The 15,484-nt window shown below is 46.8% G+C and overlaps 1 protein-coding gene across 16 annotated transcripts in view; it reads right to left on the bottom strand.

The window, feature by feature from the left end:
• Nucleotides 1-15,484, bottom strand: part of RIMBP2 (RIMS binding protein 2) — a 169,164-nt gene that overhangs the window by 62,162 nt on the left and 91,518 nt on the right. For 9 of the 16 annotated variants that reach the window (XM_081893223.1, XM_081893219.1, XM_081893212.1 and 6 more), the window contains 3 exons: nt 14,811-14,915; nt 10,567-10,617; nt 2,073-2,093 (listed from right to left, as the gene is read on the bottom strand). In XM_081893223.1, coding sequence (XP_081749349.1) covers nt 2,073-2,093; nt 10,567-10,617; nt 14,811-14,912 — 174 coding nt within the window. In that variant the 5' untranslated portion in view covers nt 14,913-14,915. The remainder of the gene's footprint in view (nt 1-2,072; nt 2,094-10,566; nt 10,618-14,810; nt 14,916-15,484) is intronic. The other 7 variants (XM_081893224.1, XM_081893217.1, XM_081893214.1 and 4 more) reach the window with 1 other exon arrangement.

The raw sequence follows: 15,484 nt of genomic DNA, 5'->3' as shown, positions 1-15,484 counted from the left end.
GATGGGCTTCCCCTTCGGAAATCTAGGGCAGACATTAAAACCTGGAACAAAACATCCATTTTAGGATAGTCACAGTTGATGAGGAAGCAGAAGCAAGCAAAACAGCTGCAAGAGGAGCAACTTCCTGGGTGGAATTTCTGAATTGAGACTCACTCCAACATTGGGTTCAATGGACTGTGGAGGCTGTTATGCCAAAATGTATTCCCTCTCCCTGACAAGGTAGCTCAGCGCTATCTCCTTTGAGGGTTGATGGCCCACCAGGGTGTCTGATAAGGCGTCTTTCCCATCTCACCAGCTACACGAGATCATTTTTAAAAAAATTAGAGTTACCAGGGATTGAACCTGGAATGGTTTTCCCTACAAAGCATGGGCTCTGCCACTGAGTTGTGGCCCTGCTCCTAGGTCAGGGGTGGGGAACCTGTGGCCTTCCAGATGTTAATGAACTTCCACCATCCCCTGACCGTTGGTCATTTTGGATGGGAGTTGGAATCCAACAACATCTGGAGGGCCACAGGTCCCCCATCTCTGCTCTATGGGAAGCCAAAGCTCCTTCCCTAGATCTGGAATGGAGAACCTGAGGCCTCCAAGTTACAGTTCGACATCATCAGCCTCAGCTGGCATGGCCAAATATCAGGGAAGGTGGAAGGTGGAGCCTGGTAGCATCTGCATCTCAAGTTCCATATCCCTAACTTCATCCTTTGGAGTATACAAAGATCTTTGCATGTATTATCTCTGTAATACTTATGTCAATCTTATAAGGTAAATCATTAATATTAATTCCATGTTTTCTTCTGGATATAATTTTTTTCTCACTGCAGGTGACCTCCCTCCCTATATAAGAGAATGGGCTGGAGACCAAGTCAGACTCTCTGTTCACAGTATTGTCTGCTCTGACTGACAGCAGTTCTCCAGGGACTCAGGTAACGAGGGAGGCAATGTGCCCCACTTTACAGAGAATGGTTCTCCATCTGAGAGGCAGTCAGAGAATGGTCCTCTGGTTTGAAGGTGCCCTCTCTCTGAAGAGCTGTTCTGCCCAAGTCCTGTTTAAAGAGAAAGAATGGAGAGCAGCAGGGCCTTGGAGTTGCCCAACAGTAGTGAGTACCTGGACGGCAGACTAAGGCTGCATGCATGCCACACATTCTTTGCCTCAAAGAATTCTGGGTACTGTAGTTTGTTGAGGGTTGCTGGGAACTGTAACCGTGATCTAAAGATAGTGTCTATGCAGCCTAAGCCTGCATATATGGCACTAGATCACAGCCCTTTCCAAGTTAAAATGTACTATATCATTTAAAAATTTGCATCTGTATATATATAAATCACCATATGCACATTTTATGCTAATCTGCCTCCTCTTCTGTAGTGATGTGTAGGTGGGCCACCCTGGCAGAATTTGACTCACTATCAGGCCCCAGTTACATGACACCATTCTTGCCTTTAGCAACTGAAACAATGAAATAACCATGTCTTCTTATTTAGGGCTTGTTCAGACTTCTGCTTGTCCCGGCCTTGAAAGTGGTTGTTCTGGCGTTTTGCCTTTGTCCCTCCATTTCTCCCCAGAAAATCTGCTCTTTAGCGATAAATCAGAGCAAACAGCAAACCGCTGAAAACCTGATTGCTGTTTGTTCCGATTCAGTGCTAAAGATCGGGTTTCCCTGGGGGGGAAACAGAGGGGCGGATAAGCCCTTTGTCAACCAACCAGCTAGCCATGTAATCTGAATTCAGACAAATCCATACGCAACACCTGGAAGTTACTACTTTGCACGAAGCTTTTGAATCATTCTTACTGGGCATGCTCATAAATCCTAGCACTCAGAATCAAAATGCAGGCTTGAGAGTATGAGAGTAATAAAGCATTCTCTGTGCCAAGTTCACCAGGTAATACCACTGACTTTGATTCACCTGGCTCCCCCAGTGGTAACTGGATCAGTAACTAAACATGCTTTTGGAACAAGGGCTCTACTGCATGGGCATTTCATGCAAGGGGGTGGCAGAGCAGTGTGCAGTCATTTGGCTTTGGTGTGGAGTTGAGGGGGAGGGGGCAAAGAAGAGGTTTTATTTTCTGACCGAAATACCTGCATGCTGTCCAAGGTGTTCTGGATGAAGAGCAAAGCAATATACACAAAAACAAAAAGACACAGGGAAGGGGAGGGGAAAGATGCAGAACAAAAGAAAGATCTTTAAAACAAAAAACCAAAAAAGCTGAACAACAACAACAGATTAGAACACACTTCTCTTTTCACACATTTCAAACCAACATATATATTGTGCGTATCTACGCCACATGTTCAGAACCATTTCAAATATATCCTGGGAGCCGTAGTTTGGGTAAGAGTGCTTGGTGACCCTTTGTTCAAAGTCCGCAGACCCTCCGTGGAAGGTTTTTCCCAATGCTTCAAGGGGCACACAGGTGCAGCGATTCACTGCAAGGCAAGTCACCGTGATTCCCCAAAATGTCTCAGCTGGAAGACTGCCATATCATCATAGCACAGTGTCATTTCAATTGAGGCACTGCTGAAATCAAAAGATGGCAGTCCACACGGGGCTACCTGGGGCTGCCATATTTCCATTCCCTGCCAATGATACATCCAGAACAACACTGGGCTCACCCACACTTTTGATTGCTATTGTGTATAGTGTACAGTGGTGCCTCGCAAGACGAAATTAATTCGTTCCACGAGTTGTTTCGTATTGCAATTCTTTCGTCTTGTGGAGCGCGGATTCCCTGGGTATTAACGGCTTTAAGAAAAAAGAAGCAAACTCGCAATACGAGTTCCATAGGGAAAATCGTCTTGTGAAGCAACTCAAAAAATGAAAAACCCTTTCGTCTTGTGCGTTTTTCGTCTTGCGAGGCATTCGTCTTGCGAGGTACCACTGTATACTAATTAATTCCACTGGGTCCCATTGATCTGCAGCTGTGCCTTGCGGGTATCTGACCTTGCCCCCAATTTGAATCTTATCGGATGCGTGGAAAATAAAAAAGTATTTTGCTTAACTGAGCTTCAACTCCAAAGTGTGGATGAGCCCACTGCGTCCAGCGGTGGAGCAAGCCAATCGGGCGCCTGGGGTCGCGCGTGTGCCCTGCACCCAGGGGCGGGGCCAGCTGCCTGTGGGGCGGGGCCAGCCAGGACAGGATGCTCTGTTGGGCCTCTGAGTAGTCTGCCTGTCTCCTCCCACTTAGCCGCCCTACAACTGAGGGGGAGGCGGGGGGTGGACCGTTTGGGGCAGTGCGGAGCTTGCGGGCGCCCAAGCCACTGCGTCACTCCCAGAAGAGATGCGTGCAAGCCCCACGGTAAGTGTCGCCCCACATTTTGTCACCCCCCTCAGTGGTGACACCTGGGGCAACCCGCCCCCTTCCTCCGCCCCTGACTGTGTCATGATGTAGCATTCTTTTTTGACTGATTAAGGCATTTTGGTGGGAACAGGGCACTGCCCCAACTGCAGCTTGTTTCAGCAGCTTCACGCCGCTTGAAGTGGTGGGAAAAGCAAGAAGCATCTCAGGGGGTCAGGTGGCCAGTAGGGTGGAAGGCAAGGAGGCCAGCAGCAGGTGGAAGGACAGAGCCAAGGACAGGCAAAATCATCCCCATCCTCCTCCCTGCTGAGTTTCACAAAGGGCAAGACAGAGATGGAGGAGGAGGAATTCAGCAAGCAGGGCTACCTCCTCAACTGGATACAAGTAAGGAGACAGCTGCGTGGGCTGGGGGCAGATTCAAGCTGGCAGGACAGTGACCCGTTTGCTTTAAGGGACCAGCCTTCACTGATGAGGAAGATGCCGCCTCCGTTGTTTTCACCGCTAAGCCTCTTGGCCTTGAGAATATTGCAACTCTCTCCTGCCCCTCAAGAAACCTTGCAAAATGCCACCCAGCATTTGCAGCCTGCAAAAGCTCGAGGACATTCTTTACACAGCGCTGCACAAAGCAATTCGTTGAGTTTCTTGATAGGGAAATATGAGAGCGGAACACAAGTTGGAAACTAGTTTCCCTTTTTCGAGAATGAGTAACGTAGATATGCCAACTGAGACGTTTACCATACTCAAACGAAGAAAAGAAAAATGGCATGCATTAACAACAACCACGCTGGCATACGTTTAGGGGAGGGGGAGATCAATAGTGCCGCTGATTAGCAATCGCAACAAGCCAATTAAATAAACACATGGGGGAAATTAATAAGCTCAAGGGCGATGTGAGATCAATAAGCAAATCACAAAGGGGAGAAATAGCAGACAATCCAAGCAAAATTGGAATTTCAGGAAGGATAAATGACCTCTTCCTGGCTACAGCTGCTCCCTCCCAGCTTGATCAAACTCATTTCCTCTTGCATTTGCTAGGGGTTTTAGCTACCTTATATGATTTAGTTTTTTTAAAAAGCAATTTTAATACCCTTGATGGTGGCAGTGAAATTGCACAAATAACGTTTCACATGAAAACTTTTAAAGGAAGAAAAACCCAAACCCTTGGCTGGCCCCTGGGGCTAGTGACAATGGTGACACTGGTTTTGCCCATGAGGCCCAAAACACCACAAAGGCATGTTGAATCCTTTAACCCCCCCCCCCCGGATAAAGAGCAACAGAGGCTTTGGCAGGGACCCTCCCCCCACCCCATCCCAAGAAAATGCTGCTCCACCTGTTCTTTGTGTTATTCATTTTGCCTCTGCAGTAGTGAAGCCTGCACTGTTTTAAAAAATAACAATAGGAAGGTGTTTGTTTTTTTGGTTCAAGATATGTTAGGAAAAAGTGCCCTGCAATCCATCTGATGTCCATAAACGTATGTATGTATGTATGTATGTATGTATGTACAGGTCCAGCATGTGTGTGCACCAGAGTCGAGTTTCATTAGGACCCCCAGTCTCTGGGATTCAGCATGTATAGACCCGGGGGAGAGGGCTGAGCTTTGGAAAACTGCAGATTTAGCAACACACACACCCCCACACACATTTCACAAGGCATCCTCCAAAGGTAAAGCAGGGGCAACAATTTGCCAGGGGTAATTTCAATTTCCTGGTCCCTGCCTGCCTCTGCGGTTTCCTATTGAGGCTTCTTAGGAAGAGCTGCAAGTTTTGCCATTTTATGTCAGTGTGACTTGCAAGATTGGCTATTTATTAGGGTTCAGCCCTGTTGTCAGGCACCAAAGAATTATAAAGTGCGCCTTTAGGTGCAACCCTCTGCGCAATGCAGGAAACTGAGTGCCAGAGCATCCTCAACTGTAGGCTGTCCAGCCTCTGCTTGAAGAAGACCTCCAGCAAGGGAGAGGCCACTGTTTCTCTAAGAAATTGCTTCCACTATCAAATCATGTGAAATTTAACCCCCCAGCAGATCTAGTCCTGCCCTCTGGGGTAGCTATTGCCCTCCTTTGTGAAACAGCCCTTCGGGTGTTTGTAGAGCCCTGTCATTTTGCCCCTCTCTCTTCTCCAGGCCAGGGGTCACTGGTGACCATTGAGACTGGCAAGGAAGAATGCAAGGAGCCCAGAGGCGAAGCAGTGCCAGAGTCAGCGCCAGCAGAGTCACTTGTGCTAGCTTTGCCTCCATCCTCCTCCCTGCTAGACCACTGGATTACTACAATGCACTCTAAGCAGGACTTCCCTGCATAGTTGGTGCAGAATGCTGCTGCAGCACAACAACTCCTGCTGACCAGGAGTGAGGCCTTGTGAGCATGTAATAACACCCATGCTCAGAGACCTGCCCTGGTTGCTGATCTGCTACTGAGATTCAAGGTGTTACTGTTAGTACACAAAGCCCTTAACAACTTGGGACCAGTTTACCTATGAGATCGCCTTTCCGCAGATGCATCCACTCAACCACTTTGATCAGCTGAACAGGCACTGCCACAGCTGCCCCATAATACCTGTTCCGCATTGGTAAGAACTCGGTTATTTCGCGTGGCAGCACCTGCACTTGGGAACTCCCTGCCTATTGCTAGTGCCTTCACTGAACTCCTCCACCTGCTAAAAACATTATTGTTTAGGCAAGCCTACTCAGATGCTTAGAAATGCTGGAGCGACTTTTAACCTGTTCAAGGATTTTAACTTTTTGTATGTTTTAAAGTATTTAAAGGCGGCGGGTACGGATTTTTCATCAGGATTCACTCCTGAAGCCTTTCTCAGGAGCCAGTGTGGTGTAGTGGTTAAGAGCGGTAGACTCGTAATCTGGTGAACCGGGTTCGCTTCCCCGCTCGTCCACATGCAGCTGCTGGGTGACCTTGGGCTAGTCACACTTCTCTGAAATCTCTCAGCCCCACTCACCTCACAGAGTGTTTGTTGTGGGGGAGGAAGGGAAAGGAGATTGTTAGCCGCTTTGAGACTCCTTAAAGGGAGTGAAAGGCGGGATATCAAATCCAAAACTCTTCACTGAGGGTCTGGGACCCATCAGCTACCCTCAACCTGGTTTAGCCACTCAATCGAAGCCATTTCCCGAATTGTGGTTGATGTTGCATGCTGACAGCTACTGGGAGCCACAGGTGAGAGCTGAGTGAAGGGTGGGAATCAAAGGTGGGCAAACTACCTCAGAAGGAGCACAACATGTCCCCACCAGAGGCACTATCTCTCCTCTAAAGGTAAAGGGACCCCTGACCATTGGGTCCAGTTGTGGCTGACTCTGGGGTTGCGGCACTCATCTCACTTTATTGGCCGAGGGAGCCGGCGTACAGCTTCCGGGTCATGTGGCCAGCATGACTAAGCCACTTCTGGTGGACCAGAGCAGCACATGGAAACGCCATTTACCTTCCCACCAGAGTGGTACCTATTTATCTACTTGCACTATGTGCTTTTGAACTGCTAGGTTGGCAGGAGCAGGGACCGAGCAAAGGGAGCTCACCCCTTCGCAGGGATTCAAACTGCTGCCCTTCTGATCGGCAAGTCCTAGGCTCTGTGGTTTAATCCACAGCGCCACCCGCGTCCCATCTCTCCCCTAACACCCCATAATACCCCATGAACTAACTAGATAATTGTGTGGGCTTTTTTTAAAAAACTAACTAACTAAATAAATAAAAACCCTGTGATATAGGTATTGCAGCAGGTGCAACCAACATGGTAGCCTTTAGATACTGTTGGCCTCCAAATCCCCCCCAGTCCCAGCCAGAACAGCCAATGGTCAGGGGTGATGGGAATCCAACAACATCTGGAGGGGGGTCACTTTTGCTATCCCTTAATTGCTACCCCATAAGAGCAATGCAAAGAGCAGCAGACCATTGTGACTGTTTTTTCAAAGCATTTTTTTTTTACTCAACGGGCCTTCTTCGTGGATTAATGGCTGGTTCAGAGGACTGGAAGGCAAAGAGGCACAATCCCAGAGTCGATAAGATGTACCCAGTCATTAATCCCCAGGAAATACCCAGCATCAAAGATCATAATTACTATTAGAAGTCATTAATGAAGCCGGTGGAGGCATATAGATTTTTACTTCTCTGGGCACCAGCTGTACAGACAGGGCAATTAATGGGCTTTGACTGAGCCAGGGAGATTATCAGAGGCAGCTTTCGATATTCTGCTTGATGTGACAACCTTGTTTATTGCTAAGTTCATGAGGCTTCCGATAAAGTCTAATAAAAATGCTGGGATTCTCCTTGAAAATAAAAAAGGCCTTTTCTGAGCCCATCTAACATCCTTATAAGAAACATAAATGAGCTTCTATGTTGCCCTTGTCTCCACTTACTCCTTGTGATCCCCCATTCTTTTTTTAAAAAAATGCAAAGCAAGAGAATTTTCCTAGGACCTCTTAATCTTTGAGGCAATCTTCCTCAGTCTGGTTGCCTCTGGATGTTGTTGTACAGTGGTACCTCGGGTTACATATGCTTCAGGTTGCACACTCCACTAACCCAAAAATAGTGCTTCAGGTTAAGAACTTTGCTTCAGGATGAGAACAGAAATCGTGCGGCGGCAGCACGGCAGCAGCAGGAGGCCCCATTAGCTAAAGTGGTGCTTCAGTTTAAGAACAGTTTCAAGTTAAGAATGGACCTCCGGAACGAATTAAGTACTTAACCTGAGGTACCACTGTACTGGATTTGTCATCATCCACGACTGTTGGAATTGCTCACTGGTTTTAGAATCTGTCAGCTGACCTGGGGTGGCCAATGCCTGCCAACCAAGCCTTATAAAGCCATCACTTCAGAGCAACTGGTCTCTGTGGCAGGGGAGGAAAACTGCTTAGGAGCCTTCTTTGCTCCTCCTGACTTCTGCCTTGGATTGTGATGCCTGCCTGCTTTAAACCTTGCACTTGATTCTGTCCTACTTGGACTGACCACCAGGTCTTCCTGTGTTCCTGGAGCTGCCTCTGGCATTATCCTTTGAGAGGTCTGACACAATCATAAGGGTTAAATGCCTGCATTTGTTTTAAAAAGTGACGTTCTAAGGAAGCTGAATGCTGTAGCTGGTGTCACATTCTAGACCTCTCCCTCCACTGTCCCTCCCTCCACTGTCAGAGGCAGCATCTCTCGCTTGGACTACTGCAATGCACTCTGTGTGGGGCTACCTTTGAAGGTAACCTAGAAACTACAACTAATCCAGAATGCGACCGCTAGACTGGTGACTGGGGGAGGCCGCCGAGACCACATCACACCAGTCTTGAAAGACCTACATTGGCTCCCAGTACGTTTCCGAGCACAATTCAAAGTGTTGGTGTTGACCTTTAAAGCCCTAAACGGCCTTGGCCCAGTATACCTGAAGGAGCATCTCCACCCCCATCATTCTGCCTGGACACTGAGGTCCAGTGATGAGGGCCTTCTGAGAGAAGCCAAGTTAAAGGGAACCAGGCAGAGGGTCTCCTCGGTAGTGGCTCCCACCCTGTGGAACACCCTCCCACCAGATGTCAAACAGAAGAACAACTACCAGACATTTAGAGGACATCTGAAGGCAGCCCTGTTTAGGGAAGCTTTTAATGTTTAATAGATTATTGTATTTAAATATTGGAAGCCGCCCAGAGTGTCTGGGAAAACCCAGCCAGATGGGCGGGGTATAAATAATAAATTATTATTATTATTATTATTATTATTATTATTATTATTATTATTATTATTATTATACCAGAGGGTAGGACCTGAACCAACAGATTCAAATGACAAGAAATGACAAGATTCCAGCTACATGTCAGGAAGAACTTTCTAATGGTAAGCGCTATTGTAGGCTTTAAACAGAAGTTGGATGGCCATCTCTCATGGGTTATTTAGCTTGATTCCTGCATTGCATGGAGTTGAACTAAATGACCCCTGGGTTCCCCTTCCAACTATGCAAGTCTGTGATTCTATGAAAGGAATCCTACATGTGCGCTCAGAAGTCAGTTTCATCAAATTCAATGGGAAATCTGCTCTACTTCCCAGTGGGGAGGAGTTGCAGCGGACCGCATGGCCACCCACTCCCCTCTGGGGGCGGGGGACAAAGTCCTGCATCACCTGGAGGTTCCCGGCCATGTCACTGTCCAGCCAGCCAATCCGCTGGCTGGGGGCATGGCCAGGCCCCATTTAAACTGAGGCGCAAGCTCAGAAGTCAGTTTCATCCTATTCAATGGGAATCACCCACACCCTCTGCCCATAAGTGTGTATAGGGCTGAAGCCTATATCAGGCATAGGGAAACTCCGGCCCTCCACATGTTTGGGACTACAATTCCCATCATCCCTGACTACTGGTCCTGTTAGCTAGGGATGATGGGAATTGTAGTCCCAAACATCTGGAGGGCCGGAGTTTGCCTATGCCTGGCCTAAATCAATCAATCAATCATACATACATACATACATACATACATACATAATTAGGTTCATCAACCAGTTATAGAAACCTTGGTTTTTCAATGGCCTGCCTTAACCAATCAAGTAATTCCACTGGAATATTTTTGCTGTTTAGATTGTGCCAACTTCGTTCGCGGTTATAGCATGTTTCAATGTAAGTTCCCAAAGCGGGCATGCCGTATTGGAGTATACAATTCACATCCTTAAAATATCAAAAGCACACTTTCTGAGATATGAAGGCAAGGCACAAAGAATCATAATTTAGCAAGCAAAACCAACCACTCCTTGTTGGGAGGAACAGCCATTATTCATTATATTATTTTGAAAATTCCCTGTTAACAGCAACACATCAGAAAAACCCCAAAACATAAAATGAGCATGCTCTTAACTCTTCGCTCAGCTGATATTTGCCTTGCCCTTGCCTGTTAATCCACCAGTTGATGAATCTACCAGTTAAAACAGGGGTGGGGACCCACAGGCCTTGGACTGAATGTGGACCTCTAGGTCTCCTTATTTGACCACACCCCTCGGGGCCCTACTTTGCACCCCCCCCAAATGGTTTCAGCTGACTGGAATGTGTCCTTGAACAGTAATAACGCCTCTTGCATCCTGGGATAGACAGATGGATGGTGAATGGTATGTGTGGAGACCTCTAACTTTGGTCACTTTCCCTGTTCCACACGCTATCCCCTCTGGCCCCATCCACCGCTGGCATGAGGCCCCCAGAAAATTCCCCATGAATAAATGTGTCCCTTGGGATGCTAAAGGTTCCTCATCCTTGAACACAACCAACCAAAGCTTGCAGTGCTATGAACAGTAATAGCTCTGAGAGCAGAACAAAGATCGTCGCCTTCCTTACCTCTAGCAGCTGAACTGCACCTTCATGTTCTTTCTTAGCTTCAACCTGAGCCTGAAAGAGACAGAGAAAGTTACAAAGTTCACACAGAAGCATAATAATGCTTACTTTAACTCGCCTGTGGAAACAAATCAGAGGCTATTAAGAAGGAAAAGGAAAAAGAAAGATGGGACTGGTGAACACTAAAAGCAGCAGAAATATGAGATGACTGGATCCTTATTGAACTCGAAGCATGGGAACCCCCAACAAAAAATTATAATTTGGCAAAATATTTGGACTTTATGATATGTATTGTTATAATTTGGAATAATTAATGTGATAATATTGGATTGTTAAATGGAAAACTTAATAAAATTATTCCAGAGAGAAAGAAAGAAAGAAAGAAAGAAAGAAAGAAAGAAAGAAAGAAAGAAAGAAAAAAAAGAAACAGACAGAGGAAGAAAATGAGACCAGCTCCTGTTGCTCTAGAATAAACCTAACCCAGGGGTCAGCAAACATTTTCAGCAGGGGGCTGGTTCACTGTCTCTCAGACCTTGTGGGGGGCCGGACTATATTTTGAAAAATAAAATAAAAAATGAACGAATTCCTATGCCCCACAAATAACTCAGAGATGCATTTTAAATAAAAGCACACACTCTACTCACGTATAAAAACACCAGGCAGGCCCCACAAGTAACCTAGAGATGGATTTTAAATAAAAGGACACATTCTTCTCACATAAAAACACACTGATTGCCGGACCGTCTGTGGGCCGGATTTAGAAGGCGATTGGGCCGCATCCGACCCCCAGGCCTTAGTTTGCCTACCCATGATCTATCCAACAGATCTTTACAAAGATGGTTTTTAACACACTCAGAGGCTGGTATAGACATTTTCTGCAGTCTAAGAGATTGCACCATGCAATCTTAGAGGTGTGTCCATGCTCCTTTGCAGCGTAACATGTGGATCAAGGGAAGTAATAGTACAGCTCTATTCTGCTTTGGTCAGACCCCACCTGGAGCACTGTGTCCAATTCTGGGCACCACAGTTTAAGAAGGATACTGACAAGCTAGAATGTGTGCAGAGGAGGGACACCAAGATGATCAAGGGTCTGGAAACCAAGCCTTCTGAGGAATGGTTGAAGGAGTTGAGCATTCTGGGACCTAGAAGGACAATAGCATCTCAATTCTTTCTCACAGAGTAAAGGTAAAGGTGAAGGGACCCCTGACCATTAGGTCCAGTCGTGGACAACTCTGGGGTTGTGGCGCTCATCTCGCTTTTTGGCCGAGGGAGCCGGCATACAGCTTCCGGGTCATGTGGCCAGCATGACTAAGCCGCTTCTGGTAAACCAGAGCCGCGCATGGAAACACTGTTTACCTTTCTGCCAGAGCGGTACCTATTTATCTACTTGCCCTTTGACATGCTTTCAAACTGCTAGGTTGGCAGGAGCAGGGACTGAGCAATGGGAGCTCATCCCATCATGGGGATTCAAACTGCCGACCTTCTGATCGGCAAGTCCTAGGCTCTGTGGTTTAACCCATAGTGAGCTCACCCCAAATGTGCCACGTTTAGGCCAATCACACACTCCTGTTTCTCTTCCCACCATATCCATTCCTGAACAACTTCACTGGGGGAAGTGGTACAGCATCTGCTTTGTATGCAGAAGGTTGCAGGTTCAATCTCCAGCAACTCCTGGTAGGGCTGGGAACACACATACCGCTCTGAAATTGTGGAGTGCTGCTGCCAATCAGTGTAGACAATACTGAGATAGATGTGCCAATGGTCAGACGTGAGAGGAAGCAACTTGCTACTTTCCTCTGTTTGCATGCCTCCTCAACTCTTTGCTTTCAAAAGAAACTACGGAGAAACTGGGCTTGTCTGGAGAAGCATCCTTTTTTTTATTCAGCTCTGTCAAACGCCTTTTCTTTTCATTGGCTTTTTGTGCTAGACTAATAAATGTTCCCTAATAGCATCTGATAAAGGAAGGAGACCACAAAGAGGTCTCTGGAGTGCAAACAATACCTTAGCAAGTAATAAGAAACTTTTGTCTTATCTACCATCACAGGTTTAATAAAAGATTATAAATATACCTTTCCAGAATCTAAACTCAAAATATTGATACTGAAAGCTAAAACAGTACTCACTGCAAACACATTTCATAACAAACTTGGTTATCTCACTGGGTCCTCTTATCAGCATTGCGTCTGGGAAAGCAATATTGTGCCCTCCTTATTGTGGCTGGGAGGCTAGATAGGGACATCTTGGCGCTCTGTATATCCTCCTGAAACAGGACTATCAGCCTGAATATGCTATCAGGGATCTAAGGTGGAATCAGCAGTTATTAGCTTTCTTAATATGAAATGAAGCTGTGGAATCTCATAAAAGGAGCAGCTCACCTACGAGGAAAAGCTGAGACATTCAGGGCTTTTTAGCTTGCAGAAAATGCCAGCTCCCAGTACGTTTCCGAGAACAATTCAAAGTGTTGGTGCTGACCTTTAAAGCCCTAAATGGCCTTGGTCCAGTATATCTGAAGGAGTGTCTCCACCACCATCGTTCTGCCCGGACACTGAGGTCCAGCACCGAGGGCCTTCTGGCGGTTCCCTCGCTGCGAGAAGCCGCGTTACAGGGAACCAGGCAGAGGGCCTTTACGGTAGTGGCACCCGCCCTATGGAACACCCCCCCATCAGATGTCAAAGAGAAAAACAACTACCAGACTTTTAGAAGACATCTGAAGGCAGCCCTGTTTAGGGAAGCTTTTAATGTTTGATGTATTACAGTATTTTAATATTTTTTTGGAAGCTGCCCAGAGTGGCTGGAGAAGCCCAGCCAGATGGGCGGGGTATAAATAATAAATTAAAAATTATTATTATTATTATTAAGGAAGAGGAGGCATTATAGAGATGTACATGCACCCCCCAAAATACTAGAACGTGGGGGCATCCAACCAAAGCTGAACGTTGGGAGAGTCAGGACAGACAAAAGGAAGTAATTCTCCACACGGCTCACAGTTCAGCTATGGAATCTGTTCCCACAAGAGATAGTGATGGCCACCAACTGGGGGGGGGGGCTTTAAAAGATGCTTAGACAAATCCATGAAGGAGAAGACCATCAAGGCTGCTGGCCACAATGACTATGTTCTCTGACAGGGGAGGCAGTATGCCTCTGAAGACCAGCTGCTGGGAATCACAAATGAGGAGAGGCTCAATAATAATAATAATAATAATAATAATAATAATAATAATAATAATAATTTATTTATATCCCGCCTATCTGGCTGGGTTTCTCCAGCCACTCTGGGCAGCTTCCAACAAAATATTAAAATACAATAATCTATTAAACATTAAAAGCTTCCCTAAACAGGGCTGCCTTCAGATGTCTTCTAAAAGTCTGGTAGTTGTTCTTCTCTTTGACATCTGACGGGAGGGCATTCCACAGGGCGGGTGCCACTACCAAGAAGGCCCTGTAACTTGGCTTCTCACAGCGAGGGAACCACTGGACCTCAGTGTCTAGGCAGAATGATAGAGGTGGAGACGCTCCTTCAGGCATCCAGTCAACCACTGTGAGAATAGCCTTTGGCCTGATCCAACAGGGCTCTTTCTATGTTCTAACCATTGGTGCCTCAAGGGTTGAATTCTGCACCAACCTTATATTTGTTGGCTACCTCCTATGTGCCAGATGTTTGAATGTTCCTGCAGAACAGCAGTCTGCCTGGGTCAGGACTGTCTCCATGCTTACCAGCAGGGGCTGTCTGGGATTTCAGACCAAAGATCTTTCCTAGCCCTAGCTAGAAATGCCAGGGACCATTTGAAAGCACAGTGTGTTCTCTACTTCTGAGTTATAGCCTTTCCCTTAACATAATGGACAGGGAACACACTGTTTCCCATCACCTGCAGGAGCTTGAATCTGTCCTCAGCCACTTTGTGAAGAGTCACATTTTCAGAGATGGAAGCAGCATTTAGCAGCGTGCTACGGCTGGCTAGCTACCCAAGAACAGCAAGATAATGTACAAGGTGCCCTTAACACACGGTTGCACCAAGTACGAATAAGAACCAAAGTTCTCAAAATATGGTTTCCATAACATGGAAAAATGGATCCAATAATGTATTCCACGTTCACGGAATGTCCTAACTAGAATGGGCTCAGATTAAGAAACGGGTTATGAAACTGATTTGTGAAATCTACCAGGGACTCACCTGTTTCACTCCTGGTGCCAGCTTTGCCCTACTGTTTGCTTTTCACCCTTCCCTTCCTCCCACTGCCTTGCTTACCTTCTGCAAGAGTTCAATTTCCTGCTGTTTTGCATTGAGAACAGCCAAGGCTTGCTCATGCTCCAATTCCAGCTGTTGCCGCCGTTCAGCAGCCTCTCGCATATGCTGTTGAGTGGAGAAGAAAACAACTCATCAGGCAAGTGTGGGGGACAGGTGCCAGGAACAGGTCAGTAATAGCTCACACACGGTGCCAGCAAAGTTAATTCTCTATTCAAAGAAACAAACAGCTCAGGAGGCCAGGCCTAGTAAGCGCAGCAACTCGTCTGAGTAGATCTTGCCCCTATGAGGCAGCTGTGAGGACTGAAGGTGAGCCTTCCCACAATTGTCTAAGGCTCCTCCTCCCCTGAGTCCTTCCCAAGCAAGCTGAGACTCCATCAGCACATCTATCTCTGCTCCACCCTCTTCATACCTTTTATGACCCTGGGAGATCAGGGGGAATGGGAACTGGTTTCAGCAGGACGGGGAGACCCCCTGGCTCTTTCAGCTGCCTGCCTCATCTCTGCTTCTTCTCCAGCCTCTGCCACTGCCTGTTCCTGCTTGCTAAATCATAAACCTTGTTACCTCTTCAGTTTCTGACACCTCCTCCTTCCAGTCTGCTCCCTCTTCTCCCACTGAGCATTCATCATTGTCCCACCAACAACCCCCTGACTCGGAGCCTTCTCCCCTTGGGGTTT

This window comes from Podarcis melisellensis, assembly GCF_964234715.1.
Source record: "Podarcis melisellensis genome assembly, chromosome: 16".
Classification (NCBI taxonomy): Eukaryota; Metazoa; Chordata; class Lepidosauria; order Squamata; family Lacertidae; genus Podarcis; species Podarcis melisellensis.
The sequence above is the reverse complement of the archived record's forward strand: the minus strand, read 5'-3'. Positions and strand labels throughout refer to the sequence as shown.